The following is a 24,485-nucleotide window of genomic DNA, read 5'->3' as shown; positions in this document are numbered from 1 at the left end:
TCGTCCCTTTTGTCAGCCTGAGGTTTGTCTGCGTGGTTGTGAGCTGTAGTTTATATTGGTGTTTTTGCTGAATTTCAGTTGTGTTTAAGTTTTTACACATGAAAATCTTTCTTACAATATATTTTCCTTGGCAGTCATTGAGAGTTATGGCCAAAATCATGCGTGAGTGTTGGTATGCCAATGGAGCGGCTCGACTTACTGCGTTGCGCATCAAGAAAACTCTCTCACAACTAAGCCAACAAGAAGGCATAAAAATGTAATGCATCCTTTGGACCTGAAATGCGTCAGCAACTTCTTTACTTGGTTTGCCTGATTAGAGGATACATTGTTCTACCTCGTTGAGGGAACGGACTAACTGCTGCCTTTTTGAAAAGTCATAGGAGGAAATCTATGCTATTTGTGTACATTCAGGAAAGAGAAACTGCTCTGGTCCAGGTTGTATACTTGGATCACCATCTTCCCAGGACAATTTTGTAGATGTGTATTTAGTATTGTTTCTATTAACAAAATGGTACAAATGAATATGCTGGTCTTAACATTTTATGTTTTCTTACCTCCCCCTATTTAAACTGCTGGAACCTTTGAAACTGTTTGAGATAAGCTGTTTGAATTTCCTTTTCTTTTTAAACAAGAGTCTATTTTCTCCTTGGTCTCAAGATACTAACTATCCAAAGCCTTTGCTAAACATTTTGTAAAGGTTTGTTATGAGCACCTGTGCGCATCCTACTTTTACAAAAAAGGAAAATACCTCATCCATTTGGGGATATCATTTATGCAAATCAGTTTTTATACACTACATGCCTTCAGAATTAATTGTATCACCAGTAAGTGCCACATACAGTATATTATTTTTACACCAGTTCGTAAGTTATTATGCAACATTTTGCTTAGTGTTGTTTTTTTTTGTACAACAAACAAAAAATTGATATTGGTTTGAAAAATATATCTTTCTGACAGTTAATCATTCGTCTGTGACAATATTTCTTCAACTATATGTATTATAAATCTTGGCATACGCTGACAACAGCATCCTCTAATTTCAATATTACATTTTTACAGATAACCTTATCCTGTTTTCCACACATCATTCCTAGATTTGGCTTCTTATGCACAATTTTCAGTGGTTGATAGTTCCATTCATGTGTAGACTGCCATGGGAGAAGTCGGGTTTTGTTTTTGCTTTTTAATGTTTTAGGTTATATATTATGTATGTATGTATGTATGTATATATGTGTTTATGTATGTTACCTCTACTGAAAGGCAGAGAGGTGATAGTCATTGCAGTTCTGTGGAGGCTTATTAGCGCTATAATAGTGAAAAGCAGTCACTGGGTGGTGGAGGTCAGAAAAAACTGACCTCCCTACCTATGACCTGCAACACCAGCCAGACACTCCAGACACTTGGGGTTTAACCTCTGTAAGACAGAGCAGATACAAATAACACTCTTCCTGTAAGAATTGAATTCAGCAGTAGAGTGTCAGCTGGAAATCTTAATTAGCACAAAGAAATAACACTCTTCCTGAACAATAGGGAATCTCTTAAGCAGAGTATTTGGAGGATTAGCCACTTGGCTTCAGTTACGTTTTTCTGTTTTTGACCACCACTTTTTTGTTATGGAGTTGGTTTGATAAGCATTTATCTATTCATTCATTCAGATGTTTATTATTTATTATTTGTGCTAATTGAGATGTCCAGCTGACACTCTGCTGTTTCTTCTTCTTACAGGAAGAGTTTTATTAGAGCTATAGATTGTCTGTCTATCTGTGAATTGAACGTCCGCTAAAAAACAATCCCTAGAGTATACAATGTAGTATACATAGTAATTTTAAGCCTTTTTAGTGTTCTAACTTCATATGTTTGATACCTGTTATACTATTGAGTGTTTTGCTTTTAAGCTTTCTTTTTCCCACTTGCAACATGAAACCTTAAACACCAAGTGTCTGGTTGCAGAATGACCAAGAATAGCTAGCTGAAAATTCCTGTTTTTTGTTTTTACAAGTTTTTAGTTCACATATATGAAATAGGGACTGTATTTGAAGTTATTGCAAACCTAATTCATTAACTTTGCATGGCTAGTTGTTCGTTGTACAAGTGCTTTGTTCCCCCTTGATGTAGTGTTGGTGTTTCGATTTTTAGTCTGAATATATACATGCAAACAGATGCCCGACCATGCTGTAAAACATTTATTTATAAACAATCCGCATACCTCTTCCTCGGATGTATCATAGATACACTTGGCATTCTTTATGGAAATACAGAGCAGTGAATAGAGGAAGAAGGCGTGCGTGCGTGCGCGTGTTTTGTAGAAAATGAAAAACCTTCAACTATGAATTACTGGAGGTGTTCTGGAGATGTAAAAAAAACACGAAACCAAAAGTAGAGTAGTTTATGGGTGTTTCAAAAGATTTAGACATTTTTATTTCCCATAGTGCACTGTGTCTTCTTGTGTTGCAACATTTAAAAAAATATACATTTCCTGCTGCCTTGGAGTGTAACACAGACACACAAGCACATATACACACTTGACTGTTTCTTTGGGCAGCACATTTGAATATATATATATATATATATATATATATATATATATATATATATCTCCCTAACCTGCCCAAAGTGAATAGGACACGTTGCTTTACACTGTAAGCATCCAATATATTCAGCTGCCTTCATTATTTCCGTTCCTGTCCCTTTACTGTAATGCTGTGAAAACTTTCTGAGGCAAAAGACAGTGGGGGAAATGTATCAATAGGTCATAGGTACCTTTATGTCTGATTTTTGACAATATTTTGTGCAATTTATTATATGTTTTTGTTTTCATTTGTCGCTTTTTTTTTTTGCACTCTAACCATTATTTTCTTTGTGTGTGTATATGTGTGTGTCTCTTTTAGAGGAGGAATAATATAACTACAATATTACAATACAACTACAATATTACAATACAACATATATAATTTGAACCAACATTTTAAAGGCGATTTATGGAATTATTAATACCCTTTTTATTTTTGAGTGTGTGTATATTTATCAAACTAATAAGTATGTTTTTACTTATCTAATGCTTGGTGTGTATGTTGTACATACACATACATATTATATATAACATTTTATAAAAGTCCTGTTATATGTGACAAGTAGGGAAATATAGCAGTTGACAAAAAACAAATCTCATTGTCATGGAATATTCAGTGGGCCTCGAGTCTCTTTTTTTTTTTTTTTTTTTTTTGCAGATAAAGCTTGTCATTTACATAGGGGTGTGTGGTGTGTGGTGTGTATGCCAGTGGTCCCAAGATGTTGTAGGACTTCAACTTGGTTCTAAGGCATATTAATCACCCCTGGCTTTAAAGGAACATTCCAAGCACCATAACCACAAAAGTGTGTGCCAGAGGTCCACTGGGCTCTAATCATCTGCCTTTTTAGAGCTCGTTGGCTACGAGTGATCTGAAACCTTACAGAGCAGGGCTGGCTCCTAGGCTAACTCAGGAGAGCTAACAGAAGCACATAGCAGGAGCTTCCAGCTCTCTGGCCAGAAAGTAAGGTGCAGGGAGAAGCCATGGTAAGAAGTCAAACAGAAAATGGCTTGACCATTTACAATGGGGAAGGGGGAGTGGTGCCAGGGCACTCCTAGCAAATAACCATCGCTGCACACTGTGTTTGTTATGGTTGCTTGGTGGGGTTTTTTCCTGAATGGGGCACTTATGGATCCTCATAAACTATAACCTTTTTCTATTTTTAAAATAAATTAATTTTGTGGAAAACATTTCAGGTCCCTACCTGTGTTCTATATCAAGATGATACACAGATGTGATTCCAGGTTTCCTCCAGTGGTCCGTGGTTTACAGTAATTTTAGACTGTACCCAATCAGTCCCAGTGCCTATTGTCAGAATTGCCACTAAATAAAATAGTTTGAATTGTGTGTGCGTGTGCAATACAGTGCATACATACATACATGTATCGTGTGTTCTTACTTTCCTTTCTTAAATGCATAATGTGTTAGCGCTTCTAATTATGAGGAATTTTTGGTGGAGTACACATGCGAACGTAAACATAATTAATTATGCAAAAAGTTCAGCCTTCTATTGGACTTTGACATGACTGTATGCGTATTTTTAATGTATTTTGTCATGTTTCAGTACATTTGTATACATATATGTGGACATATTGACATGTTTCCAAAATCAGACCAAAATGTTCCTAAAGAGGAGCTAATATGCAAAGCAGGAACTAGATGGTGGGCAGTCACAAATCTGGGAAATGTGATGCAAGGTAGGAAACACACCTCAATCTTCCATACTGCTGATATGAAATCTAGAGAACCCAAATTACTTTTGATCATGTTTATATATTTACATGGGTTTTGTGTATATATATATTTTGACTATAGGTGTTTGCCTGTACTAGGTTAATGTAGTGATGCATTTTCTCTTTAGAAGTTCAGTTAATGTATTTTGTACCGACCATTACTTTTATGTAGCATTCAGTCATCAACATTGAAGTGCCAATTAATCAATTCCAAAATAGTCTGCATCACTATTTAGAGATGTTTGTTGTTTTTTTTTGTTTTGTTTTTTAAACTATTCTAAATGTTCATTTTCCTTCATTTTTCTTGTTGAGTAAACAGTGTTATAAGGGAGTAAACAAGTGTTTTTTTTTTTTGTTTTTTTTTTTATTTATGCATAAATGATAAATGTTCTGTTACCCTATGGTTTTATTCTTGCACAGTAGTGAGTGTGGTTTTATTATTCATAGTAAATTGCTCTAATTTATATACATAGTGTAAGGACCAATAAATATCTTATCACACGCGCAGAATGTTCCTATTTAAATTACCAAAATATTTGATTTTTAAGATTTTTTTTTTGTAATTTCACTTGGATGTTTATAGTATAAATTCTTCAAAATGTAAAATATTTGTACTTTTACAAGCTAGATACAGGTGTGGTTCATCCACATTTATATCTAAAAGAGGCACTATGTGTATAACCATTTCAGCTCATTGTACTTTAACTGGTGCAAAGATCCCTTGAAAACACATGGGGACAAAATACAATCAAACAATTTTCAAATAGTTGGATAAAGACCACTGTTCTTCTGGAACCTACAGCCTAGCCCCTCTGCTAGAATTTGGCTAATACAGGAGTGCACTGGCCCATCCGACTGTGTCAGCTTGGAGCAGGTTAACGCATGGTTAACCAAACACATATTTCAGTTAGTATGCTGATGAATATAAATAGATTTGCTTCTTTGAAAATTGTAATTATAATACCATGGCAAACTGTCATGATTTATTGTATATGCTTAGTGTACAAAGGATTATTGCGAAAGTATCTTAATTTTATTGTCCAAATTCAAATATCAACTTTCCATGGAGATTATTCTACAGTGCATACCACCAATGTCAGTAATTTGCTACATAACATTCTAGATTATAAAATCATGTTTAAAGCACTTTTTTTTTTATTGATTTCACAATGCTGGATATCCCCAAAATGAAATGTCATACAGCACTAGCATTTTAACTTTGAAAATAATATATTTCTTACATTTTTTTTTAAATAGGATACTAATACTTTTCAAGAGTTGGTAATCCATTCTTTAAGTAAAGCCTGACCAGTTCTTTAACACACTTTATATATTTCTTTTTACAATACATTCAGGATGCAGGGATGAAAATTGATTGTAGCAAACCTCATAAGGAAAAGTTTCTCTAGTAACTTTTATATTTCTCTGGACTGTGCCATATAATGCATTCCTTTAATTCCTGTTGTGCCATCACAATTATGAAATATTTTCACAATCTCCGCAAACTCTAAAGGTGTCTTTACCTCGTGTACATAACTATATTAATGCATTCATTTGTTACACTGCTGTTTTCTGTAATATATATTCTAAGATTGGTATTCTATTTCCTATATCAAAACATTATGCATTTAATTTAAATCAGTTTGTACTATAGCAAACTATTTATTTTGTATGAGGCACATCTTTTCAATAATGTTGCAATGAATGCCTTGAATAAAAAAAAAAATCTGCATTATAAATTTCAAATTCTTACATTGTTGGATTTTTAAAGAAAAAAAAAAGTTTTCAGTCATTTCTTAAACAATGTGCTAGAACAAACACCACAATATGTTGTAAATAGGACATGGCTATGAGAATGTTGAGTGCTAACATAGTAATGTAGATTAAATAAAGCGATTAAAATATTGTTACTGCTAGTGTTGTCCAATTCCTTTTTAAGAAAGTATATTCATTACTTACATTTATGCAAGCAAATTGTTGAAAACTGTCAAAGAGCATGCTGACAATTGCAATAAAGTTTTGTGTCACTGAGCAATCTTCCAATGAAGAGCAGTATTGACTGAAAATGCTTTACCATTGTGGAGTAATGGTACGTATAAAAACCCACTTGTGATGACCAAGGCCTGTCAGGATGGATTCAAATCAGGCTCTTCATTTGTGAGAGTCTTTCATGGGTGAGCAAAACATCACCTCACAACCAGCATCTAGTGCTCATCCCCAACAAATAAAATGATAAACCCCAGGAATTTCAGACACATATGCTTAGTGAAGTGGATTCCACCAGCACATCTAAAAAAATTCCTGGATTTCTGGCCACAGAAGCCACTTGAGAAATCCATTAGGAACCTTCTCCGTACTGAATTCCTAAAGTAACACGCTTGAAGTGACGCTGTTAGAGGTTTGGTTCATGACCTGGTACACGTGGGAAGGTTACAGCTACAGCTCTGTAACCCTGCCACCTGTGCCAGGTCATGAACCAAACCTCTCACAGCGTCACTTTAAACGTGTTACTTTAGGTATTCAGTACGGAGAAGGTGACAAACTCTTCTAAAACAGAGTAACAAGATCAGGGTGGGATAAGATTGTCTCTCTTAAAACTCAGGGTCTCAACTCAAATTTTGTTTGATTTTTTTAGCAACAGAACAGGTTCAGATGGGATGTATTCAAGAAACTCATTGGAGTTTAAAGGATAAGATCAATTTAAAAAATAAAAATGTCCTACTTATCAAATCTTCTTTGTCAGAAAAAAAGAAGAGGGGTGGCTGTTTTCTTTTCAAAGGATATCTATTTAAATATTAAGATATTGACAAAGAGGGAAGATGGATTATTTTAATATGCAAAATAAAAGGTAAAACCTATATGATCGCCAATATCGATGTCCCAAACCACTCACCAGTCAGATATATTGACCGATTTTGTAAGACTCGAAGGATGGCATCCTTGATGTATATTTGGAGGATCTTCCATCCTAAGGATTTCACTTGTTTTACTAAAAGGCATTGTGCTTATTTTAGGATTGATTATTTCTTAGTTGACGCAAGGATGGCAGAATTAACAAAATCATCAAGGATGATAACCATACCTTGGTCTGACCATAATGCAATATATTTGGAATTGAAAAACAATTCTGTGCGACAAAATCAGACTGGAGGTTACAGGAGAGACTACTTCTGCCGGAGGGAAATAATAAATACATCGCAGATATGATGGCACAACATTTCTTTGAAAAATGTTAATTCTGGAATTTCTCCACATATTAAATGGTGCGCATTTAAATGTGTCAGTAGTAGGCACTTGATTAAACTGGCAGCACCGTGGCACAAAAAAAAGAGAAGAAAGCCTCTCACAACTATGTTGAATTAGCTCAATAAAACAATGAAAGCAGATCCATACTTTCAAAGGAGACTACAGAAAAGATAAAATAAACGGAATCTAAAATCAATGAACAATTAATAGAGCTAACAAAAATGTAACATTTTAAAATCAAATTATTCTAGAGGCAACAAGGCAGTGTCCAATAGTGATGTATGTTAAGAGGTGCATTACCACTGGAAAGGAGAGGCCCTTAGACATCTGGAACAAAGAGAAGGTTGTGGTGAAACATCACAGAGAAAGTAGAAGATCTAAAAATTAGCTTGTAATGCTGAAATTTAAAATAGTAAATTCCTCCTTGGTACTGGGATTCTAAACACAATGTGATACCAAAAGGGGGGTGTCTACTCCAATAGAACACTAAACAAAGATAATGATAATGTTCAGCAACAAAAAAAGACCTAAAGTGGAAAACCAAAATTGATTTGTACTTCTGAGATACAGATTATAATATTTTGTAATTTACCAGGTACAGCTAAATAACTCAGTGTGAAAGCTGTAGCTGGTAATTGAATGTCGGTCAAAAAAATGTCTGAGCGAGATTGCAACAATTTTTAGAATTTCTAAAATGCAGCTTCTCATAACCAATATTATGATTTCCCAAATACAGCTATGTGAATCAGTGTAGATGCTGTTAACTGGTAAGTGTATTACAGTTAGAACAATAAAGTCTTGAAGAGACTATATATAGTAGTGAAGATATTAAATAATGGTAATATTCAACAAAAATAGAAAGCCAAAATAAATTGGTCCTACTGACTGAGATACAAAGTATGTCTGAGAGTGATTACAACGATTGGTAGGGTGTCTCAGAGATTACAATTTCTCATCACCGTATATTCTGTGATTTGCCAGATACAGCTAAATGAATCCGTGTGAAAGCTGTAGCTGGTAATTCCTTTTCCGTCAGAGCAATGTCTGAGAGAGATTGCAACAGTTTGTAGAATTTCAAAGATGTTAGTTTCTCATAACATAGTATTCTATGATTTCCCAGATACAGCTAGATGAATCCGTGTGGAAGCTGTTAACTGGTAATTATGTTACTGTTAAAACAATAAAGTCTTGAAAAAACTATATATAGTTATACAAATTGTGGTAACAGACAGGGCAGGACTGTGGATTCAAAAGCAGCCCTAGAAAAAAATCTATGCCAGCCCCATAAGTCATTGCGCCATATATTGTCGCATGTAAGGCTATGTCTTGCCACCCTAGATGATTGAGATATATATATATATATATATATATATATATATATATATAATATAGCTTTTTCCAATATAAAATATTGGTCCTTTCAGAGTAAATTTTTTAATTATGCAGTAAGCATACTCACATGCAGACAGACAATCTCACTGACACAAGTTGATTGATACACAGCCTCACAGACAAACAATCTCACTGACATACATAAGGTCACTCAGTAGAAGACACACACACACACACACAAACACAAAAAAAAACCCACTCACTAGCAGGTGTGTGTACACACACACACACACACACACAAAAAAAAACCCACTCACTAGCAGGTGTGTGCACACACACACACACACACACACACACACACCACCCCCACCACCCCCACCCCCCATAATGTAGTGGTTCTGGTGTCTATAGCCTGTCCCTGCAGGCTTTTCAATATAAACACTGACTTTTTCTTGAAAAGGCAGTGTTTACATTGCTTCCTAGTGACAGACACTCCGACGGTCACTAGAGGTGCTTCCTGTGTCAGTGCGGATTGGCTGAGATCATTAAGCTTGATGATCTCAGCCATAGAGGCAGGGCCAGTCGAGGGGAGACCAGCATGACGTGGGGGAAAAAAAGGTGAGTAAAATATGCATATGATGTTATCAGTTCAAGGCAAGCAGGGAGGGTGTAAATGTTGGTTGGTCCCTCTTATAGTCTAATATATTTAAAACTGTATGTCCCTACATATTTGAAAAAGCCGGCACTTGTTCCCTCCATGTTGTTAGCCCCAGGTAGTACAATAAGGCAGCAAATCGCTCAATTGAAGCCTATCCCCCACACACCACTAAAACTCAGATTAAAGATAGTGCTAGCATGCTAAGGAATATCTAAATGATATTCTAGGGAAATTAAGTAACATAAATCCCTATTGGACCAGCAGTACCTGTCACGGCAAGAGTGCATAATTCGTTATTGCACTAATGAATATTATCCTTTAATGTAATTTGTGTAGTGCCTGCTGGTAGAGGTGGTAATGTCAATGTCAAAAGGGGTTAATTGGAAGGTTTATAGCCTTCATTCCTCTTTGAAGCTGGGACCCCCACAGAGGTCAGATGACAAAAGGTAATGTAAACTGCATAGGCATGTGAAAAGGGAATGATGTATACTGTGATTAATCAAAGGCTCTGCAAGGTGTGAGATTCTACACTTGAAAAGCCTGAAAGTCTGGCTTCAGCCATATGGCCTGTACTTTTTAATTGATGAATCAATCTCTTTGATATGTTAATAGCCATTAGCCTTGTTTTCAGTATCATATCCAAAAGAAAAAAAACATTAATATTTACCCACAGAATAATAATTAAGCCTCATTTTTGTTATGTTTGGAATGTGACAAGCTCCATCATCTAAACAAGCCCAAACATGCTTGGCATAACTTAATCATAGGGGAAGAAATTGTGATGTCCGCTATATTGGGTCGCAAGTAAGGCGTGTGACCTATCTATGGAATGGAAAGAATAATAAATTCATAGATGCAATTATTATTTCTGTGGCAGGTACAAAAGAGAAGATAGAACCAAATGTTTCCACTTGGATTGATGTGGGTCTGGACACAAGGGGGTGGTCACTTAGTGTCTCAATAGATACGCCTTAACTCCATCTCTGGGTGAGGCGTGGTTTTCCACAGGGTATATCTCTAATGATACTGAAGTGTGCATTGTACTTTCTTGAGGGGCCAGAATCTTCTAAGTGAGTCACCATATTTCCTACCAGAGACCCCATGGGGAAGAAGTATTTACTTTGAAGAGCTGAATAAGTGATTATGACTTTCTGTTATTTTATCCCTTTTGTTTTTATCTGTTGGTGTAAATAATTGTGTTTGTCATTTATATTTTTGTATGCACTGTGACTATTTTCTGCTCATAATAAATATTCCTTTATTAAGTTCTGCCGTTGTCTAGTAAAGAATCACCTGAAGAGACATTACCTGAAGAGACTAATGAGTATTTTTGCAATTCCTTGAATATTGTGCTGTTATATTTGGTGGTTTTTTTTTTATTATTGATTTACCTGGGGACCAAGGAACCCCATTTATAAATTGTTTTGGTGATGGCAGCGTTAAAATAGTAATATTTATATTATTATGCTTAAGTGTGGGTGGTGTTAAGTGGGATTTTAGCATTATTTCCAGTCTAGTGCAGACAAATAGTGAACTTTAACCCTTTCATCACCACAACTACGTCACACACACTTTTGAAGTAGTGTGCGTTCGTGACAGTACCAATCAATTTTGGTTTTCCACTTAATGTCTTTTTTTGTTGAACATTATCATCATCTTTTTTTTGTGTTCTATGTTGGAATAGACACCCCCCTTTTTGCATCACATTGTGTTTAGAATCCTAGTACCAGGAAGGGTTTCCTATTTTAAATTTCAGCAATAAAAGCTAATTTTTAAATCTTCGACTTTCTATGTGATGTTTCACCACAACCTTCTCTTTGTTCCATCTGAAATTACCATCTCTACGGAAAAGCAAAAGATTGTTTTTGATATATATTATATGTGGCGAAACCGACCTCGCCACGTGTCCTTGGAGGGGGCTGATTGCCCGCCTCTTGCCTTTGGACTATGGACCAGACTTTATGGGAATGTGATACCCCAGATAGCCATACCATGGAGCCTATTCATATAATGAAAGACTATGGGAAAGACTTTAGCTCCATGGCAATTGTACTGTGGGAGTAGGATCTGCGCGCTATTCGGTGGTTTTGTGCGTGCAGATCCTAGCTATCTGGGGATAGGTGAAATGTCTGTGTGTTATGTGTAAATGTGACTTTATGTATTTTAAAGTGTTTTATGTCGTTTTGCAACCATGTGGTTAATGGAGTCTGCCTTTAGTCCTGGGTAATTGGATTACTTCTCCAATTAACTCCAGGGCAGAAGGGAGGAAACCAGGGTGCATTGTGGGGATGTTTTTCTGCCAGCCAGAAAGGAACAAAAGATACTTTTAGTAACTTTTGAACCCCTGGTCGGATTCATGCCATTTTTTAATATGTTGTTCCCCTGAATGGATTGATTGTGGATATGTATTTTTATGTGAATGTGATGTATGGTTTTAAAGTTTTGAAAGTTGTGTAAAAGTATATTTTACACTGTATGCATAATGGGATTATGTGTCACACTAAGGGGAGGGGATGTGTGGGAGGTAACATCTATGTCATTGGTTCTTTTATGCCTCCCCCTGGGTGTGGCCTGTATGTGTGAGTTGGAAATAAAAGCCAGGCTGGATGAGCCAGTCCAGAGTTCTATTTTTACCCTCAACTTGAGTCCTGTCTCTTATTGGGGGAATCTGCTACAAGGGATTGCTATGCTAGGCATATTCCCTTGCTATAATCACTGAGCTCTTGTAAGAGCTTGTTCCTGCTTCGTTCTGAAGGGAGATAGCTGCAGCCTGCGGTGCTTATGGTGTCTGGTGGAGTGCTTGGAGTCCTCTGGAAGCGCTAGGAGCATCTTTCAACGGAGGTACCCAGTCGGGGTGCCAGTGGATCCGTTACATTGGTGGCAGCGGTGGGATGGCGTCCTAGTGTGAGGTAAAGCAGCTCAGAGACACTGTTTGGATTTACAAATTGAGGGCAACGCTAGCAGACGTGCAGCGCCCCTGGGAGCAGACAAGTATGGAAGGTTCTGGCTCTGGAGATGATTGGCTGGCCGAGGTGAGGCAGCGAGTGGCCGAGTATGGGGATGATATACCCATGGAGACACGCCGGGTGATCTGGAACCAGGTCATGGCTGAGCGAAACACAAGGCTGGACCGAGAATTCCGGTTGGCAAAAGAGAGGAAGTATGCTCAGCAGCAGGAGCGGTACAGCAGCCGAGTAGAGGCTGCATCCGAGGAGGTTAGCCGTCTTTCCATGAGGCGGCGGGAGGAACCCGAAGTGGGGGTCCTCATAGACTGGTCCTGTGAGGAACCACAACAGGCAGGTAGAGATGGGACCAAGGTCTCTCCACCGGGCCCTTACTCACAAATGTTGCGGGGCCTCACGGATTGGTCCTGGGAAGACCCACAGATGGCAGGTGGAGATGGGACTGCGGTCTCTCTACCGGCCCTACAGGGATGCTGGGCAGTCGGCCCAGATCCCCAGCGGCAGTGTGCGTTACAGGGAGCTGAAGGTGCCGTTCTTGCTCCCCAGCGGCAGTCTACGGTGCAGGGAGAGGAGCCTGTTATCCCCTCTCCCCCGCGGCTGAAGGTGTGTAAGGGAGAGGAGTTTGTTATTCCCTCTCCCCAGCGGCAGCGCAGCTCACCAAGGGGAGACAGTAAGCCCCTCACCAGCGCAGATGGGACCGTGGTCTCTGCGCCCTGCCTACAGGGAGTACAGAGGGTCAGCCCTGCTCCCCAGCGGCTGAAAGTGTGTAAGGGAGAGGAGTTTGTTACACCCTCTCTACAGCGGCAGCCTAACCCACCAAGGGGAGACCGTAAGCCCCACACCAGCGCAGATGTGACCGTGGTCTCTGCGCCCAAGTTACAGGGAGCTGAAGGAGCCGTCCTCCCTCCCCAGCGGCAGTGTGATTTGTTGGGAATTGGGAGCCCGGTCTCCATTCCCCAGCGGCAGAGTATCCAGCAGGGAATAGAGAGCCCAGCCCCCTTTCCCCCACAGCAGGACTCTGTGCTGGGAGGAGAGACAGTCGGTCTCCCACCGCAGAGACGGGAAGTATGCATGGGAGAGGAGATTGTTACCACCTCTCCCCAGCGGCGGATCATTAATGTACAGGGAATAGAGAGCCCAGTCTCCATTCCCCAGCGGCAGAGTGTTCTAATGGGAGAGGAGCTGGTTACCACCTCTCCCCAGCGGCAGCTTAATGTACCAGGGGGAGACTGTAAGCCCCACACCTGTGCAGATGGGACCGTGGTCTCTGCACTTCCAGCACAGGGGGTAGGGACGGTCGGTCCTGCCCCCCCACAACAGGGCTGTTTAGCCAAAGGGGAGACAGTCTGTCTCCAGCAGCAGAGCTGTGTAACTAAAGGGGAGACAGTCGGTCTCCAGCAGCAGAGTTGTGTAACTCAAGGGGAGACAGTCGGTCTCCAGCAGCAGAGCGGTGTAACTCAAGGGGAGACAGTCGGTCTCCTGCAGCAGAGCGGTGTATTTAAAGGGGAGACGGTCGGTCTCCAGCAGCAGAGCTGTGTAACTCAAGGGGAGACAGTCGGTCTCCAGCAGCAGAGCGGTGTATTTAAAGGGGAGACAGTCGGTCTCCAGCAACCAGGCTCCAACCAGACTACTCCCGTGGTAGTGCTGGCAACAGGAAAGAGTACCGCTGGTCTCTGCCCCCTCAGCAACCTACTGTCAGGATCGGGACAGGGATCCAACACGCAGAGTACAAACAGTAGCCAGATACGTATACCGGACCTTAGAATGGCCGGACTAACGTAAGTAGTACAGTATAGAATGGTCAAAGACAAGCCGAGGTCGAGGGTAACAGAAGACAGGTAAGCGAGAGACAAGCCGAATCAAGGGTAACAGAGATAAGCAGAGTAAGGTAAACAAGCCGGGTCAAAACCAAAAGGGATAATAGAATACACAAGCACTGAGTGACTAGAACAAGCTAGAACCACGACAGGGCAATGAGCTAATGAAAGAAGCTCTGTTAAATACCCTGTTCAGAGCAGTAACCACGCCTCCGAGGCGTCCTGATTGGTCCTGCAGCAATTGACTGACAGGTCGTTCCGGGGGAGTGTCCTGATGACTACTTCCTGCCGAGATGCTGTAAAAGGCAGTCACTCCCTCGCGGCCGGCCTAGCATGATCGGATAGACCGCGGGGAAGGGAGCCATCAGACTGTCTGGATGGAGGAACAGCTAAGTCTCTACCTCTTTCGGAGGTAGAGACCACAGGTACCCTGACAGTACCCCCCCTCTCAGATACGCCCACCGGGCGGAATGAACCGGGACGAGATGGGAAGCGAGAGTGATACGCCCTGCGGAGACGGGGAGCATGAACATCCTCCTGAGGTACCCAACTCCTCTCCTCAGGACCATATCCCTTCCAATCAACCAGATATTGTACTCTCCCCCGGGAGATTCGAGAATCAATAATAGAGTTAACCTCATACTCCTCCTGACCCTCCACCTGAACGGAGCGAGGAGGGGCTATTGTGGAGGAAAATCTGTTACATATGAGTGGTTTCAGCAATGAAACGTGAAACGAGTTCGGGATGCGTAAGGTATTAGGAAGAGCTAAACGATACGCAACTGGATTGATACGGGTCAGCACCCTGTAGGGTCCAATATAACGAGGAGCGAACTTCATGGAGGGCACTTTTAAACGGATGTTCCTCGTGCTCAGCCATACCCTATCACCTGGAACAAAGACCGGAGCCGCCCTTCTACGTTTATCAGCGTGTTTCTTGACCAACATAGAGTTGTGCACAAGGATTTGTCGAGTTTGATCCCACAACTTCCTCAAATTGGCAACATGAACATCAACCGACGGCACCCCCTGGGAAGGAGAATCCGAAGGAAGAATAGACGGATGAAAACCATAATTCATGAAGAAGGGGCTTGAATGAGTAGAATCGCAAACGAGATTGTTGTGTGCAAACTCCGCCCAAGGAATCAAACCGACCCAATCATCCTGGTGTTCAGAAACAAAGCATCGTAAATATTGTTCAATTTTCTGGTTGGTACGTTCAGCAGCTCCGTTAGACTGAGGATGATAGGCAGACGAAAAGTTTAATTTAATACCAAGTTGAGAGCAGAAGGACCTCCAAAAGCGGGAAACAAATTGGGAGCCTCTGTCCGATACAATTTGAGAGGGTATCCCATGTAGGCGAAAAATCTCCTTAGCGAATATCTCTGCCAATTCGGGAGAAGACGGGAGTTTAGGCAGGGGAATGAAGTGTGCCATCTTAGTAAACCTGTCAACCACGGTGAGGATAACAGTCTGTCTTTTAGAGATAGGTAGATCGACAATAAAGTCCATGGCCAAACAGGACCATGGTTTTTCTGGAACCTCCAAGGGGTGCAGGAATCCACATGGAAGCGTATGGGGTTGTTTGGTTTTAGTACAAACTTCACATGCAGCGATGAACTCCTCAATATCCCTCCGTAAAGCAGGCCACCAGAAGTCCTTAGAGATCAACGCGTAAGTTTTGCGAATACCAGGATGTCCCGCCATCTTGCTATTATGTAAACACTGTAAAAGTTCCAGTTGAAGAGCAGGAGGAACGAAATGACGGCCCGCAGGAGTCTGTTTAGGTGCTAGATGTTGCAACGTAATGATCTCGGCCAGTAATGGAGAATGAATCCTGAGATTCGTATTAGCAATGATATTGCATTTCGGAACTATAGAAGAAAGAACTGGTTCAGGTACAGTAGAAGGTTCATATTGGCGAGATAATGCATCGGCTTTAGAGTTTTTAGAACCAGGTCTGTAAGTCAGTACATAATTGAAGTGAGTCAGGAATAAGGACCAACGAGCTTGTCTAGAGGATAAGCGCTTAGCCTCCCCAATATAGGACAAGTTTTTGTGGTCCGTCAAAATCGTAATAGGGTGTAGGGTTCCCTCCAACAAATGTCTCCACTCCTTTAAGGCTTTAATGACTGCTAACAGTTCCCTCTCCCCGATGTCATATCTGCTCTCAGGCCCAGAAAATTTCTTAGAGAAGAAACCACAAGGGTGTAACGGTTTATCCACCCCTAACCTTTGAGACAGAACAGCCCCAACTGCTGTCTCAGAGGCATCGACCTCAAGCAAGAAAGGCAGAGTCGTATCAGGATGGACTAGAATGGGAGCCGAGGCAAAAAGTTCCTTGAGAGTCTTGAAAGCACCAAGAGCTTCCTTAGACCAGAACTTAGTATCAGCCCCTTGTTTGGTCATATTGGTAATAGGCGCAATGATAGAGGAGTATCCTTTAATGAAGCGCCTATAGTAATTGGAAAAACCAATAAACCTTTGGATAGCCTTGAGTCCTTTGGGCAAGGGCCAGTCTAAAATAGATTGGAGTTTTACAGGATCCATTTTAAAACCTTCCCCAGAAATCACGTATCCAAGAAAGTCTACCTGAGACTGATCAAAACTGCACTTCTCCAATTTGCAATATAGACCATGTTGCAGCAGCTTGTGTAATACCTTTCTGACCTGTCTATGGTGAGTCTCAATCTCCTTAGAGTGTATTAGTATGTCGTCCAGGTAAACAATAACACAATCATGCTGAAACTCCCTAAGTACCTCATTAATCAAATCTTGAAATACTGCAGGAGCATTGCATAGTCCAAATGGCATAACAGTGTATTCGTAATGGCCATACCGGGTATTGAATGCCGTCATCCACTCGTGACCTTGCTGGATTCTCACCAAATTGTAAGCCCCTCTGAGATCTAACTTGGTGAAGATTTTGGAGCCCTTAAGACGATCAAATAACTCGGTAATCAGTGGGATAGGATAGGCATTTCTGACAGTTATTTTATTCAAGCCTCGGTAATCGATACAAGGTCTCAGCGTGCCATCCTTCTTCTTAATGAAAAAGAACCCAGCCCCGGCCGGAGAAGAAGACCTCCTGATGAATCCCTTTTCTAAATTCTCCCGAATATACTCCTCTAGAACCGAGTTTTCCTGAACAGACAAAGGATATACATGGCCCCTCGGAGGCATAGTGCCGGGTAGAAGCTTAATCTTACAGTCAAATGACCTGTGTGGAGGCAAAGAATCGGCATTCTTCTTGTCAAACACTGCCCTTAAGTCTAGGTAAAGGTCTGGTATTTGTCTTTCTGTGGACTGAGTAGGATTCTCCGGTATGTTAATATTAGCTAATGGAGAAACCTTGCACAAACACCGATCCTGGCAGCCCTGGCCCCACGAGAGTATCTCTCCTAACTCCCAATCGATAATAGGGTCATGTTTTTTCAACCATGGGTACCCCAGAACTATGGGAACGGAAGGAGACGAAATGAGCATAAGAGATAAATTCTCCACGTGTAGGATACCAACATTTAAATCAATGGGTATGGTCTCACGAAAGATAACAGGGTCTAGTAGTGGTCTACCATCTATGGCCTCAACGGCCAAAGGTGTCTCCATTAGCTGGGATGGGAAATTGTTCTTACTAGCAAAGGCTTGGTCGATAAAATTCTCAGCAGCACCGGAATCTATCAATGCCATAGCCCTTACTACTTCCTTCCCCCAAGTTAAGGAAACTGGTAGCAGAAGCCTGTGATCTTTATAATTAGGAGTAGAGGACAAAATAGAAACACCCAAGGCCTGTCCTCTAGAGAGACTTAGGTGCGAGCGTTTCCCGGGCGGTTAGAACAGTTCGAGAGTAAATGACCCTTGGCTCCACAATACATACACAAACCCTCTCTTCTCCTGTGCTGTCTTTCCTCCTCAGAGAGGCGGGTATACCCTATCTGCATAGGTTCAGTAAGCAAAGATATCGTGGAGTCAGGACTTGGAAAAGCGGGAGCTAACCTAAAAGAAGGTCTCTGGTTCCTCTCTCGAGTGTTCTGTCTCTCTCTTAGACGTTCATCTATACGAGAGATGAACTAAATTAAATCCTCTAAATTCTCAGGGAGTTCTCTGGTAGCAACCTCATCAAGGATTACATCAGATAGGCCATTCAAAAATACATCCATATACGCCTGCTCATTCCACTTGATTTCTGCCGCCAGAGACCTGAACTCTAGTGCATAATCCACCAGTGTTCGGTTCTCCTGTCTCAGGCGCAACAGTAATCTGGCTGCATTAACCTTTCTACCTGGAGGGTCAAATGTTCTTCTAAAAGCAGCTACAAATGCGTTATAGTTATAAACTAATGGGTTATCGTTCTCCCATAGTGGGTTGGCCCATCTCAGAGCTTTTTCAATGAGTAGGGTGATAATAAATCCTACTTTTGCCCTATCTGTAGGATAAGAGCGAGGTTGCAATTCAAAGTGGATACTAATTTGGTTTAAAAAACCACGACACTTCTCAGGAGCCCCACCATAGCGTACTGGGGGGGTAATGTGAGAAGAAGCACTCACTGTGGCTACCTCTAGACCTGAACCGACAGGAGAAACAGGGGTATTACGTATCTCCTCTGGTGGGTTATTGGCACAAGCTAATAGAGCCTGTAGCGCAAGCGCCATCTGATCCATTCTGTGATCCATGGCTTCAAACCTAGGATCAGGAGCAGCCAGCTTACTGTTTGTACTTGCAGGATCCATTGGCCCTGTCGTAATGTCAGGATCGGGACAGGGATCCAACACGCAGAGTACAAACAGTAGCCAGATACGTATACCGGACCTTAGAATGGCCGGACTAACGTAAGTAGTACAGTATAGAATGGTCAAAGACAAGCCGAGGTCGAGGGTAACAGAAGACAGGTAAGCGAGAGACAAGCCGAATCAAGGGTAACAGAGATAAGCAGAGTAAGGTAAACAAGCCGGGTCAAAACCAAAAGGGATAATAGAATACACAAGCACTGAGTGACTAGAACAAGCTAGAACCACGACAGGGCAATGAGCTAATGAAAGAAGCTCTGTTAAATACCCTGTTCAGAGCAGTAACCACGCCTCCGAGGCGTCCTGATTGGTCCTGCAGCAATTGACTGACAGGTCGTTCCGGGGGAGTGTCCTGATGACTACTTCCTGCCGAGATGCTGTAAAAGGCAGTCACTCCCTCGCGGCCGGCCTAGCATGATCGGATAGACCGCGGGGAAGGGAGCCATCAGACTGTCTGGATGGAGGAACAGCTAAGTCTCTACCTCTTTCGGAGGTAGAGACCACAGGTACCCTGACACCTACCAAGGCAGCCTACCAGTCCCCCACACAGCCGTGGTGAGGCACCTGAACCTGGACAAGATTCTCCCTCACCCAGGTGTAGTAACTGTTTATTGTGGGTGGGCTGCTCTGCTGTTTCTGTCTTGTGGGTGGGCTGCTGGACTAACAAGGGCACTGACCGGCAGGAGGTCAAGTACCCTGTTAGTCTGGGGGGTAAAGGGGAGAAGTGTGGCGAAACCGACCTCGCCACGTGTCCTTGGAGGGGGCTGATTGCCCGCCTCTTGCCTTTGGACTATGGACCAGACTTTATGGGAATGTGATACCCCAGATAGCCATACCATGGAGCCTATTCATATAATGAAAGACTATGGGAAAGACTTTAGCTCCATGGCAATTGTACTGTGGGAGTAGGATCTGCGCGCTATTCGGTGGTTTTGTGCGTGCAGATCCTAGCTATCTGGGGATAGGTGAAATGTCTGTGTGTTATGTGTAAATGTGACTTTATGTATTTTAAAGTGTTTTATGTCGTTTTGCAACCATGTGGTTAATGGAGTCTGCCTTTAGTCCTGGGTAATTGGATTACTTCTCCAATTAACTCCAGGGCAGAAGGGAGGAAACCAGGGTGCATTGTGGGGATGTTTTTCTGCCAGCCAGAAAGGAACAAAAGATACTTTTAGTAACTTTTGAACCCCTGGTCGGATTCATGCCATTTTTTAATATGTTGTTCCCCTGAATGGATTGATTGTGGATATGTATTTTTATGTGAATGTGATGTATGGTTTTAAAGTTTTGAAAGTTGTGTAAAAGTATATTTTACACTGTATGCATAATGGGATTATGTGTCACACTAAGGGGAGGGGATGTGTGGGAGGTAACATCTATGTCATTGGTTCTTTTATGCCTCCCCCTGGGTGTGGCCTGTATGTGTGAGTTGGAAATAAAAGCCAGGCTGGATGAGCCAGTCCAGAGTTCTATTTTTACCCTCAACTTGAGTCCTGTCTCTTATTGGGGGAATCTGCTACAAGGGATTGCTATGCTAGGCATATTCCCTTGCTATAATCACTGAGCTCTTGTAAGAGCTTGTTCCTGCTTCGTTCTGAAGGGAGATAGCTGCAGCCTGCGGTGCTTATGGTGTCTGGTGGAGTGCTTGGAGTCCTCTGGAAGCGCTAGGAGCATCTTTCAACGGAGGTACCCAGTCGGGGTGCCAGTGGATCCGTTACATTATAATAGTTTTCTATTTCTATTTCAGCTCTATAGCCGAAAACTGCTAAGGTTGAATTGTGGTCACAAATTAACCCCTTAAGGACACACGACATGTGTGACATGTCATGATTCCCTTTTATTCCAGAAGTTTGGTCCTTAAGGGGTTAAAGAGCGGGTCAAATTTCAGTGCAAAATGAAACAGGAATTTGCCTCAAATTTTTGTGTTAATCGAGAAAAATACTGTATCTGGGACAATTGGTTAACTATCTTAGGGTCAACGTCATAACGGGGAGTTGAGACCCAGAGCTTATCTGAGTTGATAATATACTATAGTCTCCTCTATATGGCCTTGCCCTCCTACACTGTCCTAAGGTAATTTAGGTAATATAGTTATCTTCACATTGTCCATATATATGTCTATAATTAGTATGTAATTTTTATATAACTTATAAAATAATGAATAATGTATGTATTTGTATTTGGAAAACCAATAAAATTTATAAAGAAAAAAAATAATCAGGATGGGATAATAGTCTCCTCTGTGTCTTTGATAAAATCTAGTAAACACTATTAATTTTATTGTAAGACAAGGAGGCTCATTGTGCTCATTTAAAGCTGTGAACACCCTAAAAAAGTGAGGAGCTGGATGAAAATAGAATTCGCAGAAAGTGGATTCACACAACCAGTCAGCAGCCCTGAGATCAACTAAGCGACATCCCAATAAGAAAGCTTACTATGGTCGATTGATGTCAGAAAATAGATGAATATCAGTTGATTCAATATCTATTTGATTCCATTATCCACCCACTAAGCTAAAGTTACCAGCTTGCAATGGTAGAAACAATTCAGGACGAAAAAGAGTATCAAAAGGAAGAAGTCCTGGTCTCATATTCCTGGAAACATGAGACTGGACAGTTTAATCTTGTGATGAAAACTAGGGTAAAAATCGACTTGGTTCATCTAGAAATGTCAGAGGTATTCTAGATCCAGAAATGTCAAGAGACGCCATCCAGTATAAAGAAAAGACTATAAACTGTCCAAAGTGTGGATATCCAAGACCCATTTATATGAAATCAAACAAAAGAGCATGACCAATTTAGAGGACAATTGTCACAGTGCAATATTTAAGTTATTAGGCTAGGATTCAAAAAGGCAGACTACTAGATTGAGAAGCCAAGCAAACTTAATGACATGGAGAAGACTGCAAACAAGATGTTTGCATCAAATCCAGTACAACCAGCCGAGATAACCGTTTTAGAATTTGTTGACCATGCAGTAACCTAATCCTTGTTCAAGAAGATCGGTGAGGAAGCTTAAATGCAAGTTACAGTAGTCAAAATGGGATCAAAACATTGTTCCACGCAACAGTGAACCGATGCACTCTAGGCATATTGTTATGATTATTCACAGTAGGTTTGTAGTTCTGCTTCAGATGGGTAGACAATTTACATACAGTACAAGTGACTCGTGATCATATTAAAGCAGCACTGTCATGCCAAACGTACCTTTCTTTAATCGATTCCTCTTCTCTCCCTTTGTCAGGATCTGTTCTTCATTCCTTCCTGTCTGCTCTAGTTTTCTTTAAAACATAAGACTAAGTAGGGACTATTTGTCTTATGGAGGTTTCCTATGCCTGACCAGCTTTGACAGAATGCCGGTGAAACTACCGAATGTTGTCCTTACAGAATGAGAACAGTTTCTCCATTCGTGTTAGGACGACATTCAGGACTTTGTTCGGATCGGAATTTCATTCGAATGAATGAAACTCCGACCCTATTTGTGCCACGGCTGCAAGATGCAGCCGCTTAGTAGATTGCTCCCTAATTCCCACGGTATTAGGGAGCTATCTACCAAAAGGCTGAAAGACCTAAATGGCTCTTTCAGACAAATTTACTAATACTAATGAAAGATTACTTAGTGTTAGTAAATTCTGCCCCTACTCGCTATACCGCGAATAGGAGCATGTCTAGTAAACAGTGAGCAGCCAGTGGCTTGCAGGGGTGATGATGAACTACTTCTTTATTCTATATTTTAAAAAAAAATAAAAAAATTCTTGTGTTCAGGTCCTTTATTTTAATTTTTTTTATTTTATTTCAATAGATCGTCCCTTATGGATTTTTATTTGCCCCTTTTTGGGGCTGGGGGGACAACAGGTTGACTTTATTATTCAGGGCCTCCACCCACTGCCAATGGGTTGCGGCTAGGGGGGGACAATAGATCCACTGTCCATTATCAGTTAGTCACACATCCACCAGGAGGGACACTCAGACCTCTATTATTTTTCATAGGCCCCCATCTGTGGCAACGGGTGGGGACAGGAGGTGGACATCAGGTTCCCCCTCATTTAGTTTAATAGCCACCACTTAAGAGGCATGGGGGGGTACACTATGTCCCCCTCAGTTAATTATTTGTCACCCTTTATTAGATTAACAATTGAGCAGCAATAGCTGCCCAGTAGCTAGTCTTTTTTGATAACAGTGAGCAGCCACTCGCTGCTTGTTGTTTTATCAGGCGTGCTGCAAGTAGGCGCAGGAGGGAGGGTTTACCACCCTCATTTATTAAATACTAAGTGTGGGGGCGGGGCCTGGCCGCCAAACGGAGTGGACGCAGGCAGCAAGAGCTCCTGCGATAAACGGTGTCCTAAGCTATAATTTTCCCACATAGACAATGAAACCGGTCACCCAAGGGCTGGAAAACACCAAAGCAACTCACAACCTGCACGACGATACCACACATAAAGATATCCCACTCAAACTCGCCCAGCGGTATTATGAGGCCTACACTCATGCGAGGCACGGCCGCTCTCCCGCCGCCTATACTCTCGACTAAACGCCTTACATGCCTATGTTCCCCTCCCCCCCATGGACCGGCGGGGGTTATCCCGGTCCGCACCGATGGTCGGCACTCAAGCTACCATGCCTGTCTGGGCTCCCGGACCACCCACATCTCGACGGCAAGATGGCGACGGAAGATGGCGCTTGCAGACACGTACCCTCACAGCCACTATCCGAGCATCTGGATGCTATATTCCAGAGCTTCTGGGACAAGCTGGAGCAGAGGACCTCTCAGGCACCCCCCTCACGAGCTGACACAGTGGGGAGCAGTGGACGCAGAAAGCGACATGGCCCCACCCCGGGCGAAGCGAAATGCCAAGCGCCTGCTGCCTGCACCAAGTGCCCACTCAAGAGACGAAGGAAGGCACGGAGGGTACCCCGACTCGAGAAACACCATCCCACTACTAAGGCTCACTTACCTGGAGCCCAGTTCAAGTGGATGTGTCCACCCAAACACAGCTCTCAGCCTCGGGTAGCGAGAACCGCACGGAGTAACCAGATGCCATCAAACACTGCCAGAGACCCAGCCCGGGCCACTCACAGCATCCACACACGAGACACTCTGCCGGCCCTTGTGTATCTAAGGAGAAGTAGAAGCAAACCACAGTGGCACCAGCCAGCAGACACACGTGCCGAATATCACTTTACAAGGTCTCTACACTTCCCACTGTCGGGAGTCGGCTGATCGCGGTCTTCCCTCCTGCCGCACAAGTCTCGCCAGAATTAACAACCTGCCGGACCCATGTGGCTGCCACATAATCCAAGGACATAGTTCTGAGTTTAATATTTTTATGGTCACTTGACTTAATCGGTCTCTTACTATAGCATATAACTGTCCTGCTGAAGC

General features: G+C 41.9%; 1 protein-coding gene across 1 annotated transcript in view; it reads left to right on the top strand.

Moving 5' to 3' along the window:
* Positions 1 to 1,435, top strand: part of TGFBR1 (transforming growth factor beta receptor 1) — a 49,115-nt gene extending 47,680 nt beyond the window's left edge. The window contains exon 9 of the mRNA XM_063451920.1: positions 135 to 1,435. Coding sequence (XP_063307990.1) covers positions 135 to 260 — 126 coding nt within the window. The 3' untranslated portion in view covers positions 261 to 1,435. The remainder of the gene's footprint in view (positions 1 to 134) is intronic.
* The last annotated feature ends 23,050 nt before the right edge of the window (positions 1,436 to 24,485 follow it).

The sequence above is a fragment of the Pelobates fuscus genome, chromosome 4, assembly GCF_036172605.1.
Source record: "Pelobates fuscus isolate aPelFus1 chromosome 4, aPelFus1.pri, whole genome shotgun sequence".
Classification (NCBI taxonomy): Eukaryota; Metazoa; Chordata; class Amphibia; order Anura; family Pelobatidae; genus Pelobates; species Pelobates fuscus.
The sequence above is the reverse complement of the archived record's forward strand: the minus strand, read 5'-3'. Positions and strand labels throughout refer to the sequence as shown.